The sequence below is a fragment of the Sceloporus occidentalis genome, unplaced genomic scaffold (assembly GCF_023333645.1).
Source record: "Sceloporus occidentalis isolate IW3139 unplaced genomic scaffold, rSceOcc1.0.p SCAF_3, whole genome shotgun sequence".
NCBI lineage: Eukaryota > Metazoa > Chordata > Lepidosauria > Squamata > Phrynosomatidae > Sceloporus > Sceloporus occidentalis.
The window spans coordinates 183463776-183485274 of NW_028316983.1; the positions used below are offsets into that span (position 1 = coordinate 183463776).

The 21499-nt window shown below is 38.0% G+C and overlaps 1 protein-coding gene across 4 annotated transcripts in view; it reads right to left on the reverse strand.

Annotated features, from left to right (window-relative positions):
• RAB31 (RAB31, member RAS oncogene family) overlaps nt 1-21499 on the reverse strand; it is a 63893-nt gene that overhangs the window by 13366 nt on the left and 29028 nt on the right. For 3 of the 4 annotated variants that reach the window (XR_016280601.1, XR_016280600.1, XM_089517031.1), the window contains exons 3-6: nt 19531-19612; nt 14436-14507; nt 11335-11441; nt 3293-3402 (exon numbers count right to left, since the gene is read on the reverse strand). Coding sequence is in view for 2 of the 4 variants with exons in the window: in XM_089517031.1 (XP_089373157.1) it covers nt 3293-3402; nt 11335-11441; nt 14436-14507; nt 19531-19612 (371 nt within the window). In the remaining 2 variants the exon portion in view is untranslated. Of the gene's footprint in view, nt 1-1547; nt 1693-3292; nt 3403-11334; nt 11442-14435; nt 14508-19530; nt 19613-21499 lie in introns of all 4 variants that reach the window. The other variant, XM_089517030.1, reaches the window with a different exon arrangement.

Below are 21499 nucleotides of genomic sequence, written 5' to 3' on the forward strand. Positions count from 1 at the left end.
ATTCAACCACAGAACAATACACAGATTAACATGCAAATTGCTTCCTCTCAAACCAACAGTATATATACCCCACTCTCTTCCATGCCAGCATTCTCTGAAGATGCCAGCCACAGCTGCTGGTGGAACATCAGGAATAAACTTTTCTATAACACAGCCTCATAGCCCCCAAAACCCACAAAAAACTATGAATGCCAGCCATGAAATCCTCCGACTTAACTCTGATTCTAAATTAAACCCTATGGAAAAATGATTATATGAGATCCTATTAATGACAGAACTGTATTAAACAGATGAACCAAAATATTAATTAATGTGCTGGTGAACAACACAATGAGTTTTGTTAGCTTCTAATGAAATTAAAGGAGACCAAATTGTAGCAAACATTTGTAGTTTGACTTCACACAGCATCCATTCATATCTGAAATAAAGGTTTGGAATTCATAAGTTTCCTAGCTCCCGCCAGGGAGAGACAATTGAAGGTGGAAAGAGAAGTGAGATATCTACGTATGTCACATAAGGGTAGTAAAGAGGGAAAGAAAAAAGATAAAAGATTTAAAAAGCATTCAAGTTCATGAAAGTGATACTTTTTAAAATGCAGATTCTGAACCTAGTTGTTGCAGCTATGGGCAGACTAAAGGAAACTGAGGGAATTGATGGGAGCCCCATTTTGTCATTGCATACTAGATTGGCAGGCCTCTCACCAAAATGTTGTATGTTCCAAGACTGGCTCTTCACAGGTGCAGGGTGTATGAGACATAGAGACTATGAAGAACCAATTAAGGGAAAGTGTGTTTTCCAAATGTGCAGCTGATGGGGAGAAGCCATTTAAATCCTGGGAATACAGCAGCAGTGCACTCGTTCATTAGACACTGCTTCCTGTAATCCGGCCAAATTTAATGAATCACAGACAGCTGTAATAGATACTCAGGTGAAATTATATTTTATTATTCAAGTCAGCACCAGCTCTTTAGAGAAGATAAAAACTGCTCAGCTCACTCTCTTCTAAGGCAGACTGAGTGTGAGCTTTATTCACTGACCTATAATGATTGATAGTGCCTTCTTGTCAGACTTGTCTAATTTCATATGTCAGCATCTGCCACTGATTCCAGTGTCCCCCTCCCTCCTCCCCCTGGGAAACCATATCCTTTTTCATGTTCTTTGCCAGCATAAGCTCCCTAGATGTCAATGATGTTTCAAATGGCAAGGCATTTTCAAGACATGCTTTTGACTAATATGTAAATGACTTAATATGCTCCCTGCAATGATCTGAAAATGCAATTCAGCCCTCAAAAATCCTCATACTTATATTTTTAAATGACAAACAGGATTTGGCCTTTTTGGGCTATATTTTTTTAATCACAGAAGCAGAAAACTGCTTGTCCAAATCCTCCATGATAATAGACAGATCACCCATGCACACTTCACCTTTGACAAGAAAAGAGGAGGTATGCCACATAACTGTACAAGGAGAATAAATAGCTATAGGCAGCGCAAACAAGAGGGGTGAAGCCACACATTATTGGCTAGGGAGAAGAATAGACTGGCACCTTCATTCCCCTCTCTGTAACTTCACTTGAACTGCTCAGCAGCACCAGGGCTTGCATCTAAATTTGCCTGAGCATATACCAGAAATTGGCACAATTGTGGAATGAAAAAATATATAGGTTCTCTTTTGGCTTCCCTTCTTCCTTCCTAATAATCAGAGAAAGGAAAATGAGGTCAAGAAGAAACAAATAAGAGAATGCAACATTGTGTCCCTTGTGTAAAGAGCTACAGTATTTCTATCTGGAAACCATACTTGCTGAATATTGGTGTATCACCATGAGTATTTGTAAACTGGTGGCAGTCACCACAGTCACTATTCTAATGTTTATCATAAATCAGAAAGCATTTAAATGACTAAATAAGAAGCCAGTGTCTTGCAGTAATAAGAGTAGACAGGGAATTTAAGTCTCAAATTCCTGCTTAGCAGAAATCTCACTTGGTAGCCTTAGCCAAGTACTCTCTCACAGGCTAGCCTAACTCCAAGGATTTACTGACTGTGGAAGCCCTTGAAGGAATATAAATGTATCAAATATAAAAATAAATAAGTAGCACACATTTCAGCCCAAGAAAAATGTAGGCAACTATTTTTGGTTGCTATATCAATGTCATTAAGGATTACAGCCATAAGGCTGCTCACACATATTAAATTATCTCTTCTCAGCAGCAGCCTAAAAATAATGTAATATTGGTAGATTTATTTAGTTAGAGGTGGTACAGTTAGATGTAAAACAGCAGCAGCTGCAAAACCTTTACAATGTCCCTATCATAAAACTGGTTGTATAGCACAAAAGAATGGATATGGAAGCAGAACTTGGAAGTAACTCTTTACAGATAGCATGTTACTTGTAGTTAGGGTGTTTGCATAATGAAGATGTAATTCACAGAGAATTTTTTTATTTATATATTTATTTATACATTGTAACTCATGTTTTTACTGCTTTTGTAATTATGGAACTGTAGTAAATGGTAGAGGAGAAATATGACATGTATTGGCTCATGTTGAAGTTTGTGCTCTATTGTGGGTTTTAAGGCAAGAACAAGGAAGACAGGAAGATAGTGTGTTTTGTTCCACAAGCCAACGGATTAAAGTATTCAGATGGCTTTTAAAATGTCATTAAAATTAACCAATTAAATCTGAGAAAAAGTGAATAAGTTACCTTTGTTTAACAATTACAACTATAGTGATAACCACTAGGAGCTGGTACTACAGCTTTATGTAATTACAGTACTTTTCCAATGTACTTTTCAAAGCCCTGCATGGAAGTTTTGAATATTAATAAAATAAATAAAACTTTTATTTATATGCTGCCTCTCTGCCAGCGGCAATTGATATTCATCTAAAGTCTATAGCAGGACACATTATGCACGCCATTGGTGGCTCAAGTGCATTCCTGCCCAGAATATGGAGTCTGGATTAAATGACTCTCAGCTTCACCATCTTCTTGACTACACAAGTATATTTATAAATTTAAAGATGCTATCTTTCAGATAATTCTAGTTCACATGAGAAACATACATATTATTTTTCTTATCCTATAACTTCATGCACTCATATCATCTAAAAATTATTAGACACTAAGTATACTCTTAGAAACAGTTTCAGTTGTCTTCTAACTCCTTTTCTCCTCTTCTACATAAAAAGCATAATGGGCTAAAATTATTTAGCAAGGACTTGCAAAAGACTAAACCATCACAGTACAAACAGTACAAACACAAATACATAAATACAAGTTACGTCTTTACTTACTGATTCCTTGAAAAAGTTCTTCAATGTTAATTGCATTTTTGGCACTTGTCTCAACAACAATCGCACCTATAGTTTCTCCATATTCTTTGGCATCTTTCATAGGTACCTCCCTAAAATAAAGTTCCACATGTTAAACTGCTGCACATATAAACATATTACCATTCAGGTGGCCACTCTTCCAATTACATCCCCATCCTCCAATAACTGAAGTATCATTAGATATTCCATACGATACAGAATTTGTTTCCCAAATGATTTAAACATGAAGTTTATCCCAGTTTTGTTCTTTTAAAATTAACACAAAAGTAAAAATATTAGACATGGAATTCATCAGGAACATACTGCTAAAAATTACTTGGGAAATATTTTTTTTTTAAATGTGACTATTATGATGAACCTCAGACAGCCTGATAGACTTTTCTGCACAGTTGTAAAACAACACAGATTGCAGAATGGACCCCAGCACTGAATCTGCCTTTTTGCTTCACTACTAGGACTTCATTCTGAATTGTCCAACCTAAAACAACATTAGGCATAACAATATTCCTTACAGAAAAGGTAATTAGTACAAGTATTTAAAGTATTGTTTTTGAAGCAAGAGAGCATTTTAAAATGTTATAACCCGAATGAACAGTTTCATACTGTTGCTGGTTAGCATGTCATGTTTCAGTACAAGTCTTAACATTGAGAGCTTACCCTCATATATGGTCATTTTCCTAAAGCAAGTATGGTTTTGTCCTAATGTATAAAGCATAATCTGCCTAGACTTTCCATTGCACTTTATATGTCACAAAATGTATGCATTATTGTGGGCCTGGGCACAGTGGGAGCCCAACAAAATGTATGCACAGTGGGAGCCCTACAAGCACAACTGGAGAGAAAATGTCCACAACACTTATTGGTTGGTAAGTGCTGGCATGGCATGAGGCACAGATCTAGGTATCAGACAACCTGTCTATCATCCAATAAAACACTTCCTGACCAGTTTGCTGGGGAATGCTCCTGACGAATGATATCTGGAATCACGTGGATGCACAGCTATAGTGTGAATCCCTGTGACCTGGGAGTGAGGCATATTTCCGGATCCCTGGACTCAAGTCACTTAAGGTGATCCCTGCTGGAGCACAGGGCATTGTTGGACCTTTTTCCCCCCAAGGGAGTGAAACCTTCAGTGTCAAGGTCCAATGGAGAGCTACTCCCACCCCAGCGTTCTGTGATAGGTTCTGCATCCCCAAAACTGCAAAAACTTTGCAGCCCATCTTTGGGACCTAGGATGCCTGGAGTTGTAACACAGCTTGCAAATGAGGTTCCAGATGAGCCAGAGCCTTTGTTTCTCTTCTTAGAGGCAAATGAATTGTAAAATATGAAGTTGCATTGAGGGTAAGATATGCAGAGGTCCATAACAAGACACACTGGCCATAACGCTGGTCTTTGAATGACAATAATATAGCCAGAATTTAGCCAGTCAAACATGAGAAGTGTGTGAGGGATTCTACTAAATGGTTCTATAAACTTTTGGGTAAGGTAAGTTTTAAATATGTACAGTGATAATCAAAGTGGTAGATCATGGACTGGTGCCAGTCTACAAGCTAATGACTGCCATCCCATGGCAGGTTTCCACGAAAAAGAAACAATTGTCAACATGCATAAATATGCTGCCAGTCCCTGGCATGCTGAGAAAAAATCCCACTGGCGCCACCCAACAATTACTGAAAAACACTGTTCTAGTACATGTGTTGACACATCCACATCATCAATTCAGACAGAGTATCAGGGCATACAAATTGTTTTTATTCCATATGTTATGGATTTGTCCTTCTAGTATTCAGTTCAAACATTTTGCCATATCCTATCATTTGTCAGAGTTACTTTTTAAAAGTATCATTCTAAGACCCAAAACATTATAGTCGCCCCTCCTTTCTCGCGGACTTGGGATATGTGTTCTTGAATATGCACAGAGGGGCAATCTCCATTATTGTCAATGGGGCACGCCACCACAGCATACAGTCCCCATGTGCTCACAGAGGTATGCCCCATTCAAGCCTATGGTTGCAATTTGAAACTGAATCTTCTCACCAGCCAATCTTGATTTAATCAAGCAAATGTCAATTTGATCTACCTATGAGGCTTGAATACATGCGAGTCTCCATTTTCACGGGCGGTACAGAACAGATCCCCCAAAAAACAGAGGGTCGACTACAGTAGCTCTTAAATCTTTAAAAAGCAACTCTTTGTTTTCCCATTTCTCAATCAGTTGTTTTAAAAATACACTGGAAAGCAGAAACATGAGACATAGCACAAATCAACACTTGAATCATGTGATATCCCTCTTCCATGCCACCATAGGCATAGAAGGTAACTATAATATTTGAAAAAGTGGTTTCATATAAACCACTACATTTCAGTTTCAGCCAACTATCTGTAACATAGGGACAATTATACTGATTCTGACGTGGTCTGTAAACTGTTATTAAAAATGGTGAAATATGGTAGAAAGGGGACTTTTTTATACAGTTGGTGACAAATACTATTACTATACCTGTATTTAAAATTATAGGGGCCAAAATGCCCTAAAAATACCACATTGTGGAAACTAAACAGAGTCTGCTCTAGCTAGTACAGTGGTCCCTTGCCTTATGCAGGAGATCTGCTCCAGACCCCACTGTGTAAGGCAAGTTATGCCTATGCTCGAGTTTCATTGAGAATGGTGTGGGGGTTTCAGCATAAGCTGAAAGCCACGTAAAAGGCACCCGCATATGATGTGGGTGCACTGTGTACTTGGATGAGAGAACACTAATGGATACCAAGTGCTGTAGGCTATATTCCAGAGGAAAGAATTGGCAAACACATTTCTTGCCTAAGAAAACCATATGAAATTTATAGGGTTGTCATAAGTCACAAAATGTGACTTGAAAGCACATACACATTTATAATACTTGATCACAGTCAAGAAGAAGCACTACTAGTCCTATGATGCTAATTTCCCTTTTTACAAAATCCATGTACACACACACACACACACTTAGAATTACTAGAATTTAAATTGCACAAATTAAGACAAATGAAGTTGAATGAAGAACACCTCTAAGGACATGCAGAATGTTTTCTCTGGTAAGTATAACTTTCCCTGCTCCACTATAACTTACTGATTATCTCAGATTAAAGCATCAAGCACTGGAAAACAACTTTTGCAAGCTTACATTCTGTTCCACTCCCCAAAACAATCTCTTTTCATTTTTAAATTTCTCCAGCAGCTCCTCATAAAGGAAAAAAAATGTTCACATCTTGTCCCTGATATCTCTGTATTACATAAAAGCTCCTCCTTCCCATGACTTAAATTATGCCAAGCCTTCACTGGTACAAGTTTCATCTTTGAATTCCCTGTGAGAGAATTAATAGTGTATTAAAAGGTCATTTTAAGCAGAAAATAAAAGTACCAGTAGTTTAATCTAAGGCTGCTTTATTTAATCCAGGGAGAGATCAGTCTACTTCAGAAAAAGTATTACAGAAGCAAATAGACTTTTACAGGGACTAGCACAGCTTTCATAAACTAAAGGATATTGTAGACCAAACAAAATCTGTCTAGAATTTGCAAAAGTATATATAAAATATGTGCCTGTAACATAAAAAGGGAACACTCAAGATAAAGGATCCACAGATCTTTTTCTTCTAGTAAGCACTGGGATATAATAAAATAACAAGAAATCAATTTAGGATGTATTCCAAAAATCAATTAAGAGAGATTTGTTGATAGCTTGTTGAATGCCCTTTTGTTTATACAATCAGGCTAATTAATACTTTGTGGAGAAATTCATATCCTGTCAGCATCAGAAACCAATGTAGATCTTTGTTTTGTATTTTTTTAAGATCCCAGATTAATTTAAATGAATCAAGAACATGGGACTGGATTTCAATCTTAGGTCAGTAGTTTCCTCCAAGCAGATTCCTGGGGCCCTTTCACATCACACAATTAAACCATAGTGATTACATTTTAACTGCCATGGTTCCATCCTAAACTATCCTGGGAAAGGGTTCAGAATTATCAGCCAAAACCTTCCTGTGCGTCTCTAAACTAAAAACTACTAGAATGCTCCTACTAGTGGAAAGAGAATGGACTATTTTCACTGATTCCAATCCTTCTCTCCCCCACAATAGCCCCGTAGTGCCACTTCCACCAATCCTGAAGGGCAGATTTTCAAGGGCCTGCAGGAGAAGGGAAGAAATCATGAACATCACCACCTTTTCCATCCCACTAGTGAAAGTTTTCTGTTAGATCAGGAGCTTTGTGCTAATGGAACAAGTTCTGGATGCAGTCCATGAACCCCATTTTTGAAACATCTGAAAAAATTACCATTCCTCTTATAACCTTCCTTTTGTCTCTGAAGAGACCTTAAAGGTAAGGACATTTGCTGCATGTTCCCAAACATCCCCAAAGATTATCTTACAAGACTGCTGACAAGGCACAATTTTAGATATAAAATGAAAAACAAACAACACTGCCAATAAGCAGGATAAATGCTAATGGCTGGTGTGTACACAGAGAGCTTCACTATGCCAGTACTTCTCCTAAAGGCAAGCATGCGCGTGTCTGGCACCAAGCCAGTCTACTTCACTAAAAAGATGTATGCTGTATTTTAACAGATTATATGGTTCCATCTCTAATACCTGATTGCAGTTTGAAACGGAATCTCCTCGCCTGCCAATCTTGATTCAATCAAGCAAATGTCCATTTGAGAACATTAAAGGAATAAATCCATGTTGATCAAATGAAACAACTGCAAAGAACCAAACAGTATATTTAACACTGCTTCTGTAGCATTTATCTCCCTTCATGGAGACCCCTTGTGCTCAACACTTTACAGAGAGCAATTACCTACAATCACTATTTTAAATATGTTCATTGCTGAGATAACAAAGCAATTTATGTGTCCTTTCCCCCCCCCCCCCATAAATTCACTCTAGAAGCTATCTACTAAATGTATTGGCACCACTATGCCATATCCCTCTCCACTACACAACTGGCAGGGTGAAAAGGTGTGCTCCACATGCCACATGTCACCCCTGCCCATTTTCAGCCTTCTTCCAAGACCACAGACCCCCCCCCCCCATTTTTTGAAAGTGGGCACAAAATCACCATAAAGTGGTAATATGCAGCAAAATAAACCCCAAACTCTGCTTAGTATGTTAAAAACTGGTGATTTAGATCCAACACACACATACAAGAGTCTCAAAAGTGCAAATAGGAAGTCACCTGTGCATCACACTTTGGTATGAAAATTTGCAACTGAAACCCACTGACCAAACCAGTTATCTACTCCTGCTTTAAGGGGAGCCAGTGAAAACTATATGTCCTTTAGAGACCATACAGATTTGTCCAATAGCTCTTTGGAAATAATAGTGTTAAATATATTGTAAACAAAACCAACAATATTCTTTGGCCATAGTTTTTTGTGGGTTTTTCGGGCTATGTGGCCCGAAACATGGCCTAGAACATGGTCACATAGCCCGAAAAACCCACAAAAAACTATGGATGCCGGCCATGAAAACCTTCGACTTTACATTCTGTGGCCATTTCACAGACAAATGTACTATAACATGAGCTTTCCCATACAATAGCCCACATCATCAGACACATGAAGCGTTATCTGGTCTTAGATATATGTGCAGTGTTATTGCACTATGCCAGCATAGTGTAGTGGTTTGAGTGTTGGACTATGACCCCAAAGACCAATGTTTGAATCCTGACTCAGTCATGAAAACCCACTGGGTTTATGATGTTTATGATATTTTAACATCTCAAACCCAGGAATTCTCTTAACATCAGGCAAAAGAGAAGTTTTGCAGAATATATAAATTTCACAATCTATTTTTTAATTTCAATTTAGTAATAATTGTTTTGAACATTCATTGCCCCCTTCCCCTCTCCCAAACACAGACAAAAATGGATCCCATATGAGAAAAGTATTCGCAGTGGTATTTGAAACATATTACTTTGAACAGCTGAGCTAAACTGAATTTGTCTATTGGGGGGGGAGAGACAGGTATTCTGAGACACATTTTTGCTTAGGTTGCTATTCCAAGCCCAATAGCCTCAAAGTGAGTCCCACTGGACTTAACAGTGCATATTTATGAGTAGACATGTATAGGATTGTACTGTTGTCCAACAAGTGAAAAGCTAGAAATAAGCTCTTATCTCAAATAGCCAATGTTTCAATTTCAGTTCTTAAAATGATAAAAGGTGCACTGGAGTCACATTAAAAATTTGAGAAGATTTGATCCATGGGGAGAGGTGCATAAGAAATTATTATTATTATTATTATTGCCGTTGTCATCATCGATTCTGAAAAACTACAAGGACAGATAACCAAGAGCATCTCTGTATTTCTGCTTCATACAGCAACTGAGGGTATCTTTTGTATCTAAAAATTATTAGAATGGGGGCATCTTATTAATCACAAGCATTCTTCAGAATTGTAAATTCTGACTGCATAACTTTCAGCCTTGCAATTTTTCTAGCTCCAAGTCTACAAGGGAAGACTACTGTCATTGAGTGCAGCTCTTAAGCCAGCCAAAGTACAAAAACATTCATGACCATATCACACTGTTCCTGCTTGATATATTACTGGATAAAAAGCTCTTAGTCATGGCCAATATTTTTGGGATGCCAATATTCATTTTATTCATCAGCAAATGTTTTGCAGATGAACATCTGAAAATAGATTTGGATTCCCACATTCTCTTTTTCTTTTCTTTTTTTTCCCTTTCCTTTTTTGGCATGCCTATAACTGTGACAGGCCTCCAGCAATCTAAAACGTTCTCTCTGGAGCTTTTTAGACTATGACTCCCACAATTCCTAGCCTACGCTAAGGAAAGAGGCAGCTCCTATATCCTGAAAACTGTTCCAGACTTTTTTTTTTCTGAGAGCAATGATAAAAAATTCATGAGAAATTTTCACTTGATAAATAAATCTTACTAATTCCACCATCATATCATGAATATACACCTTAGGGTTGTTTTATTTTTAAAATGCATTGATTTTAGTTATTTCAAAATTGTCTATAGCTAGCAGTACCACCTTCAGTTACCAGGTGGCAAACAATGACAACCAGCAAAGAAGGAAGCTGACGTCTGATATGGGACAGTTGTTTTCCCCAAGGGCCATCAGTTAACTCTGTGTCACGTGTCCTTCTGCATGGCCCACAAACTCATCAACTAATTTTGAAAGGAAAAGATAAAGGGCCTAAACAGACAGGCCAAAATAAAGCTGCTTCGGGTCACTTTGGAGGTATGCTGTTTAAATGATGCATGCATCCTAAGAGACCAGAAGCCGTGCCAAAGCCATGCTCCATTCTTAAAGATTGGAAAACAGCTTTGGCACAGCTTCTGGCCTCTTAAGAAGTGTATGTCATTTAAACAGCATACCTCTAAAGTGACCCAAAGCAGTTTTATTTTGGCCTGTCTGTTCAGGCCCAATGTTCTGCTGCATGGTAAGGCTGGGTGTAGGAAAGTAAGCAGACTGAAAAAGAAAATGAGCACAGGAGAAAGAAAAGAGCAAGAGCTGAAGAGGGAAGAAACAGCACTGTTGTACACTTGTGAGGCTGGATGCTTCACCTTGTCAAACAGATTACTATGATGTGAGATTTTAGAAAATCTATCATTTTATTATAAAAATCATAATTTTATATCAAGCATTGATGGTCAAGATATGTTGCTTTATTGGCTTGGTATTACCTAACTTCCTGACAGTAAGAGCTGTTCGACATGGGAACATGCTGCCTCGGAGTGGTGGAGTCTCCTTCTTTGGAAGTTTTTAAACAGAGGCTGGATGGCTATCTGTCAAGGTTGCTTTGATGGTGTATTACTGCATGGCAGGGGGTTGGAGTGGATGGCCCTTTGAACTCTATGATTTTATTCTATTCAACTCTATGATTCTGTGTCAACACAATGAAAAGATATAGATCACACAGCAGTGTTGGTCACTCTTCTCTTTTTACCCTATTATAAAAAAAAGTAGAAGACAACAAATAATTTGAATACTGTACCGAATATCAGAAAGATCACATTTATTTCCAGCGATGGCCATTACAATGTTTTCAGGTCCATGTTCTTTTAATTCTTTTACCCATTTCTTCAGTGTATGAAATGAATCCTAAATGAAACACATGAGGCAACAGCAAAGAACTTAGTAAATGCTTATGTTATTTATGTCAAAAGCAAATACTGTAACTATGCGTAGGTTATTTAAAAACAGATCTTTTCATAGGTTTTCCCCACTACCAAGTATACTGCTAATACACCTACCATATACACTTGTGCATAGGTTGAGAAATTTAGGTCAAAAAATTGAACCCCAATACCTGGGTCAGCTTATATGCAGTTCAATACACTATGATCTGAGCCTTTCCCTAGCCAGACTGCCTTCACAAGGGACAGCCCAGCTGGGGAGAGGCCGAGAAGGGCGATCAATCGACCTGCAGCCTCCCCTGAGCTGGGAAGGGCAACCGATTGCCTTGAAGCCTCTCCCCAGTCAGGCTGACCCTCAATTTATCCACAGTCATATAAAAATCTGAAAAATCTTAAATTATACACAAGGTTGACTTATAGTCAAGTATATTTGGTAATATTCAATCTCTCTGCAGAAACAGCAAATAAAATATGGATACAATTCCATTCAGGGGAAATGCCATATGGCTATTGAGAATGGGATATTACATTGTGACAGCAGCATTCTTTCCATAGGTGTATGAGCACTGAGAGCAGATTTCAAATCGCACTTGAGCTAGTGTCTCACTGTAGGGCTGGTCTATTGTGACAAACTATTTGTAGATGTGTGCTACGAATATACCTGCACACTTAAAATTCAGGTGTGTGCAAAAAGTGTAAAGAAAGTACTCCATGTACTTGCAAGCCATGCTTATCAATGCAAGGCAGTTGCTTATCCTTAGCAAACATTAATTAACATCTGCAAAAGGAGAAAACTAGACTATAGGCATATCTCAGTTAACAAAATCTCTAACAAAGCAGCTCCTTTTTACAAAGTCTTTTTACTCCCACGCCCCTTGCCCTTTTCTTTTCGTCCTCTATTTAGCTGGATTTTTAAAAGCAATTCAGTGGTGGGAAGATGGTGCAGGAGGACTGGAGAAATAAAGAGTTTGGTGTCAGCTTGCCACAGCACATCTGCAGTAAACAATGCAAAAAGCTTGAGCTGTAGGAGTATGAGTCTCAGCTCTAGCTGCTCTAGCTTTGTGTACCTGTCTACAACAGGCAAGGAAAGTAACAGCTGCCTCCAGAATCCCTCACTGTATAGACTGAACAGGAAACAGAAAAGTGGAAGGCAGATAAGCCTGCCTCATCAGCTCCCGCCAACAAGTTAAGAAAGCATATATCCTGAGGTTCCAGCCTGCAAGAAATATCCATCCATACCATCTGAACTGAGAACCAAGACAACAAAACATAGACCTATACTAACATCTTCATTTTTTTTCCTCCTGAATGGTTTTTAATACCTTGCCTGATGAAGAAGCCAATGTAGCTCCAAAACCTTGCAACATGCATATTAAGCATTTTGGCTGGCCCAATAAAGGTATCACTGTTTGGTGGATTTTTGTTGTTAACAGATCCAGATGTTTGGCCACCAAAATGGAAACCATAAGAAAAGTAGAAGCTGCTAGAGGAAAAAATGATTCCTGAATGAATTTTGGAAGAAGCCTTCAAGTAGTCTCTACAAGGTTCATCATGTTTTTGTTTCCTTATGGAAAGCTTTCCTAAACTGGCTTTTCCATTTGACACATGCATTTTGTTAATCTTGGAAAAAAGGTTTGCTGAAACATGTTAATGTGCTCTTCATTTTTGTGGTGTAGGTATACAGCATATTCCTATTCTTTCCATTTAATTTCTAACTCAGGCACTAGATTTTCTGTTAAAGAAATGCCCAGGAACCCATGTACTTCATTAACTTCACAGCATCTGTACTGTTGTTGTCTTTTTAAGAGTAGCCAAACTGAATTGACAAGAATGCTCCACAAATCGGATATGCATACTATCTAGATATATACAGAATATAAACTTTTTAGGGAAGGTAGGAGTGATAAATATAAATCAGTGCTAGGTGGCAGTCTGTGTGAAGAGGGCATGAATGCTAAGGCCCAATAGTAGACAAAGGGATAACTGAGTTGTTTGAACAATGGATCACATTTTTATCTGCTTCTTTCATAGGACTGGCCTCAAATAATGCCATGGAGTACTTATAGTCTTATACCATTAGTATGAAACTTGAAAGCAAGAGGGCCAAAGTCACACACAGCAGAATGAGTTTTAAAAGTAGCAGTTGACTATATTTTGAAGTAAAACACAGCATAATCTCAACTGTGGAGCCCGTAAAATAATTAAGTCTAGATGCTAAAATCATCTAATCGCATTTATTCTATAGATCAATTCAAATCAACTGGCATTTTTGGCACTGAATGTACATATCTTTCCCCAATTCCTAAACATTTTGTGTCATTATGAAAGAAGTTAGTGGTGATACAACATTTTGCTAATGCACTAAATTAATTGTATCAACACTCCTGAGATAAAAATAAATGTGTAATTCAATTTACTAAGGAACTAAAATGTAGACAAGTCCTTTTATCTATTCATTATTACTTACACTATCATATAGTTTGATCAGATGTATTTCTCATTTAAATCCAAATACATCATTTGGCTTTTAAGATTTGTAGTTTTCCATTTGGATGTAACAGTAGAGAACGTCCTGTCCATACTGAGTTCCCTCTTTTTCATTAATTTCACACAGACTAATGAAATTTTATATACTTTTATCTTAGCTATAAATACTAAGCCAAAAAAAGTGTTTTCATTACTTCACTTGCTTTATTGAAAAGTAAAACAACTTATTGATTCCTCAGTGATAGTCAACAGAAAGTCAGAAAGCTTTGGATTTCCCAAACCAGGTTTCTGATTTGGACCCTGGTCAAATTGGATGTCAGTCTTTCAGACTGGTGAATCAGGTTTCAAGTCCAATCCTGTAACATGATTGCTTGCAGAAGGCACAGAGAATACTCATGCAATGACAGGTTGAAGTGGAATTGTTGAGTAAGCTACATACTGGTGATGGAACCACTGCAATCACATAGCTTACCTGTTTGGTGATATCATATACTATGACAGCTGCTGCTGATCCACGGTAATACATTGGTGCCAATGAATGAAACTATGGGAAATCAAATACAAAACAGAGTAAGACAGCAATTAAATTTCTTAAAATTCTGTAGGTCAACAAGAGATGCATCAGCCCTTTTATTCAGTATTTTCTCATTAGTCTTATCTCTGTTAAAAAGCATATGTAAGGATCCAATTACTGGTCCCAACAGCAGACCCACTGAATCAATGGAAACAATAAATCACCACTTTTCTAAGTTCTAGAGATTGAATGACTCTGTTCCAGTTGGACTAATTATTTGATTTGGACCTTAAATCACTAAGGTAAAAGAATTACTGGCCTGTTACAGACAGCCAAAATAAAGCTGCTTCTAGTCACAGTGGAGGTATGGTGTTTCAATGATACATGCGTCCTAAGAGTCCAGAAGCCGCACCAAAGCCACGCTCCAGTCCTTAGGGCTGGAGCGTGGCTTTGCTGCGACTTCTGGACTCTTAGGACGCATGCATCATTGAAACACCATACCTCCACTGTGACTCGAAGTAGCTTTATTTTGGCTGTCTGTAACAGGCCACTGTAATATATTTTTGTGAGGTTATGTACTATGGTGAGCCAGCATGTCTTAGTGGTTTGAGTGTTGGGCAAAGGCTCTGGAGACCAGGGGTCAATTCCCTGCTTGGCCATGATGCCCACTGGGTGACCTTGGGCAAGTCTCAGCCTCACAGGAAAGCAATGACAAACTCCTCTGAACAAATCTTGCCAAGAAAACCCCATGATATGGTCGCTTTAGGGTTGCCCTAAGCCGGAAATGACTTAAAAGTACACAACAACAATATATTGAGATACATAAAGTTCAATGACAATTTTGTTCTGGAAGGACAATCTATACTATGTTAAGTGAAAAATAGCATGTTGCCATGGTCATGGACCACAAAATGAAGAACACTTCTTCCTTAACTCCCCCAGAATAATAAAGAACATGAGATAATGAAAAGCCGAATACAATGAGACATTTGACTTTTTCCCTATTTAACTATGTTTATAAATAGGCCATGTACCTAAAAAATCTTTCTTCATTATTCTTATGTAATGTCACATAGTGCAAAATATTGCACACTGCATTCCTATTTTATCAAAATTATCTTAACACAATTTCTAGAATATACTTTTATTTTTAAAAATGAAGATTTCTGGGTATATTTGAAAAAATAAATTCAACAGAATAGTCCATTTCTGCCTAACCCAACTCCATGTGCCTCAGCCATATTCCTCCACTCCCGTATTTTCTAGCTCACTTTCCTCTTTGTTCCTCTTGTTCCGTCTTCAGCCACGGACAGTTTCTTTCTATTGTTTACACATATATAGTATATTGTATAGTATATTGCAATCGGTGCCTCCTGTTCCTGACCACCACTCATATACAGACTGGCCAACTATTCTCTGAACTTCTAGATTATGTCCAACAAACACAGGGTTACTTTACAAGTAAAACTCCCAAAACAACTGGATTAATTTCCACACTTTTTAGAACTTGCTGAAGGTACCAAATGCTGTGTGCTGTATTTCATAGGAAGGGGCTGTCAAAATCAACTCTGAGTATTTCTTGACTTAGAAAACATTATGATATTCATGGGGTTACCATAAGTTGATGGACAACGAAGGCACATACACACACATACAAACAAGAGAACACCATGGCAACATGTTGGGCTAAGACAATAAAGGGAGGGTGCATAGCAGGGAAAGATAAGGTTAAGATTATTTGAGGAAGCTTTGATTGTGAATTCTCACACATATTAAATCTTTTTCCATCTGAGTAAACATAAATACTATGACTTCCAGCTTCCAAGATGAGCAAAAATTTTTGGAATGCTGGGCATCTGGAATTTAATCCAGTGTAAATACATGTGATTTCATGTGATTTCTCATTAGAAAGTCTCCTTTGATATAAGATTAAGAAAATACTGTACTTCTTCACAAAGGGTGTTTTATTAAAAATAGTAATTCCTGGCACCATATGAATTATGACAAAAACCGTTATTAAGACATGTGCTTTTAAAAAGCATGATTTGTTTTCACAATGTGCCTTTGAAGAGAATGTACATGCTCTGTGAAAACAACAACAACAACAAGCATAGTTTTTGCTTTCTTGGCTTTACAATTATTATAGTACAGTATATGAAAGACAAGATTAAAAGTATTTTATTTTTACAGCATTTTATTTTTCTCCCAAATCCATTATCCTTAAAAAGAAGCAGCAATAAAGACTGGAAACCCACAGTGATTAGTTATACCCAGGACAACTGTCATGGAAAGCTAGGGTTCAATTCTCCTGGTTCGCAACCTTTGGTCTTCTAGATATTTTGGGCTTCAAGCACCAGTCAGCACGGCCAGTGGTGACAAATTCTGGGTGTTAAAGTCCCAAACATCTGGAGAACCAAAGGTTGAGAACCAATGATTTAGAGGATATGCCAGTTAGAAATTAAACAATAGTTTATTTGTCTCTCACAAACAGACCAAGAAAAATGACCCACAGACCAAGACCTATAGGGACAGGTTGAAGAACAGGGATAGTTTGGGCTGAAGAACAGACAGTTAAGAGGGAATGTGGCAAACATCTTCAAATGTGTGAAGAAGTGTTGCAAAGATGATGGGGAGATTATCTGTTGTAATTTGTAGTCCTGATGTCTTTGGAACAGTGAAACTGCTATGTATTAAATCTGTACTTTAAAGTTGCTGTCCAATGTGCTGAATTTATCCCTAGAAGTTCCAACTAAACCCTAAAGTGGTTTCACTGGCTTATTGATACTTAAGCCACTAGATGCCAATGCAAATATGTTGATGAGAAAATGTATCCTGACACAGAAAGCTACCATGTCCAATAAATAAATATAAATCAGCTGTTGGTTGGTTGGTTTTTTGCATTAAACAAGAGCAACAACAACAAAAAAAAAAACAAACCAGTGCTTCTTTCAGCAGCAGCTGCAACAGTGAAAAAACAACAAGAAACACTGTGTTTTATGCTAAGCTCAACATTTTGTGTAAAACCACTTTTGCAAAAAAAAAAAAATGCAAGGTGAAAAATCATTTTAAAATGAATAAAAATGCTTGTAATTCACACTGTGGTAAGAAAACTTTTGTAATTTTCTATTCTTGTGTTCAAGAACAAAATATCTTGTTCAGGGCTAGCAGTAGGAGCCAATAGTTTAGCAAGATACTAGAGCTGCAAGCCAAGCCAGATGGTGCTGCAAGAGGGGCTGGAGTTCAACCAAGGCCTTTTATACATTTTGGCCAAGACTACTCTTCTGAGTTATACTATTTGCCACAAAATGGCAAGACTGATGAACAGACATAAGGTTTGGAGCCTAATACTGCTCCTCTTTCTCCTCCTGCTTTTGGTCAACTAGGTCAACAAGTGTCCAAGCACATACCTCCCTTCAGTCTATGGTGCAGGTACAAGAAGGGTCAGGGCAGTCCAGGGTCACACACAAGGTGCCCGGGGTTGTCAACAATGAAATGTAAACAGTGCAAATATAATGATCAAGGCAGTTCAGGGTCAAAACACAGGGGGAAGTCTTACAGAGGTCAGGTGTCAAAGAGGGATAAACAGAACAAGAATCCAAACAATGTCCTAGAATCCAGGAGCCAAAGGAGTAAGCAGATAGCCTCCTGAAGAAGATGCATAACATATATATGTTGGATTACAGATAAAAATGTCAGATTTATGAATATCACAGAAAGATGAGATAGAGTAAAGAAATACTTTAAATATAGCAATAAATCAAATGCATTGAAGTGAGTAACTTCAAATATTAGGAATCAACATGTCCTTAGATGCAGACGTACTAAGGCACAAACATCTGGTTTGTTTATCAGCCCATAGGCTTCTCAAAGAAAGAAGTGCCCTATGCATCAAGAAACAGACATGGCTATTTCACATAAAAAGAACACAAAAACTCTGCTACTAGACATTATGTAGCAAAAGCCAAAACAAATCAATATGGATTTTACTACAGCTTTCAGCAGAGCCCTTGCTCTTCAGTGAACCATGAATTATTTAAAACCACTTTAATTTCCATTGCTTACCAAACAGATTTCAGAAGGAGACCTCTATGATTAGGCTTTGAATGTATTTCTGTATATTTATATGCCAACAACACTAAACTGATATTGATGTCAAAACAACAGCAAAATCCTCACAAAGTCATAGTATTGGGACGGGAATAAAAAATAAACAGCCCCCAAGTGTACAACTTGACCAAGTACTTATATAGGCAGAGTGTATAGCTTAACATAATAAAAAATGCTGGGCCTGCTTATTTCCCAGCCAGGAATCATGGTAAACTCTCAGATACCAGAGAGTTTAACATTTGTTTAATGATGCAAAGCTGTTTAAGAAGAGGGCCTTTGTCCAAGAAGAAAGCCATGTGCCCTACTAAAAACCGCAGCCCAACATTTCCTGTTCCTTTTACCCCAGCACAAAACCACATGATACAAAATCACCCACCCATGTTCCTTTTTCATTTAGCAGCTAAACTTTAGCTGCTACTTATTGGACTGCAAAGAACATGCACTGATGCAATATCTGCACAGACAAGAGAGAAAAACATGCACAAAAGGGAATCTACATTGGTGTGTGTGTGTGTGTGTGTGTGTGTGTGTGTGTGTGTGTGTGTAACAGCTCCAGCTCTGGCAAAGAGCATGCATGAATACAGATTATTTTGGTTTTGTAATGGACATATGAATTTAGCTATATAAAATTTGTCTGTAACCTCCACTTTAATCTTCAGTTTCTAGGTAGTCAGACCACCTTAACTTTCATTGGAGCATTTTGCTCCACTGTTCTTCCTCCTCCCCACATGGTAAGGACTATGCAGGAGTGAAGCCTAGTTCCTGGTTGAAGGAAGACATGGAAAAGCTCCTCTCAGTACAGTATTTCTGCTGGGAATTTTATGATGCCAGGAGAATTGTCACACACACAATGTCTTCAGCTGATTTATCTGCCTTTTAAGACCACAAACATGGCACACTAAGGCAGAATTGTATTTTAACTAAAAGACAGAAGAATTATACTCACCCTCTCCTGGCCTGCTGTATCCCAGATCAAAAATTTATGAAGCTCATTTCCACAAGGCACAGTTTTAGTCATGAAAGAAGCACTAAAATTTGCAAAAAAGAAAAAAAAACAGCATATTATTTAGATGCAAGGTTTGCCTGTTATTAACAAAAAATCTCTAAGGGAAGTATTTATCAGTTTTAAGACACAAGGTTTGTCAGTTGTGATACCATGCTGTATCTAAATTTCCTAAGGGAAGGTAAATACATTTCTTTTTAAGATGCTTTGAAGTAAAAAATTAAGATTTAATTATTCTAATTTACTGGTAATCTGGAGAGTTTAATTAGGTACACCAAGGACCTGCAAACAAATAGCAATATTTTTAAATGGGAAAAAGAGGTTCTTTGGTGTGTCTTGATTAGAGTTGGAAAGCTAAGGCCAATGAGAGCCCAGAAGCATATATTCCTCTATACTGTGGCCTACTTTTTCTGTCATAAATATGATCAAAACAACCTTTAAAACATAAAAGCATGACTTCTGGAAGCCAAGAAGTTATCACCTTCAGTACATAAATTGTACATCAGACATTCAAAGGACATCAGGGAACCAGAGGAAAAACTAGACTTTCCAGCTTCTGTAGTATCTGGAGCACTGCCTTAGCAATATCCCTGCAAAATCCAGGGACTGGGTTCACCAAGAAAACCTCCTAAACATTGCCTATGATTGCCACTAGGGCCAGGTAAATGAGAAGGGAACATTTTGGCTGGATCTCACTGCAGTTCCAATATCATTCTGACAGCTACCGAACCAAATTTAAACACAGAATATTCCCAGCTGTTTTCTGATTGTTGTTGTTTTTAAAAGCTTGTTTAACCAAGACTAATTGAAAATTAAATGGGGCAGAAGAATTGCTTATCACTGCAAGAAAGTGGAAAGAGAGTTATGGGGAAGAAACTCTTTGTACAGTGGTGCTGCAAAAAGAATTGAAAACAAAGATTAATTGCTACATGATTAGATCAATGTTTCTTGCTATCAGATGTAAGAGAGTGGCATTTGGCTGTAACTACTTCTTTCTTTCCTTGAAGCTCTCTACAGTTTGGCAGCCAATGGCTTAAGGATCAGCACCAGTTCAGAGATCACTACTTTGAGTAGCACTCTTGGGTGGAAGAGAGGAATACATCTGTTCTCTGGTTGTAGCATGCTGGCGGTGGGGATAGTGCTGACTATTTTGCATCTGATCTTAGCTATAAGGCCAAGAAGTGATCCGCATGCAAATTGCTTTAGAAAGTAAAGCTAAAACTGTAATCTGTGTGCAAGACATGCCATTATTCTCTAAATCCTGCTTTTTCATTCTAAATGTGAAGGGGGCAGATCTATGAGACTGGATTTGCTCAACAACACATGAAGGACATTCTGCAAAAGCTCAGAAATAATGTAGCTGTCCTGTGCTAGTGACCTCAGATACGGGCGATTTTAAGACAGAGCTGTAAGGTAATCAATTCAGTCCAAGTTATTTACAGGTAATCCAGCCAGATGAAGGGAGAAAAAGGAACAAGGTCTTCAGCTGCTCGTTACACCTAACATATAGTACAGATAAACATAGCCAAAAGGAGGCAAGACCTGGGTCTAATCTGCACTGCATAAATAATGCAGCTTGATACTGATTTAACTGCCATGGCTCAATGCTATGGAATTCTGGGTAGTTTTGTGAGATAATTAATCTTCTCTGTCAGAGACTCTGGTATCAAACCAACTACAAATCCCAGAATTCCATAGCATTAAACCATGGCAGTTAAAGTGGTGTCAAAGTGCATTATTTCTGCAGTGCAAATGCAGCTACAGTGTTGTTAATCACAGTCAATCCAAAGCAACAAATATGCCAGGGAGCTGTTGGGAGACGTACAGGTAGCTGCCTCAAGATGCCAGGTGCCTCAGGAGTCTGTGTTTCCTATTCAACAGATGCTGGGGCCTACAAAGCCTCTCCTTATCT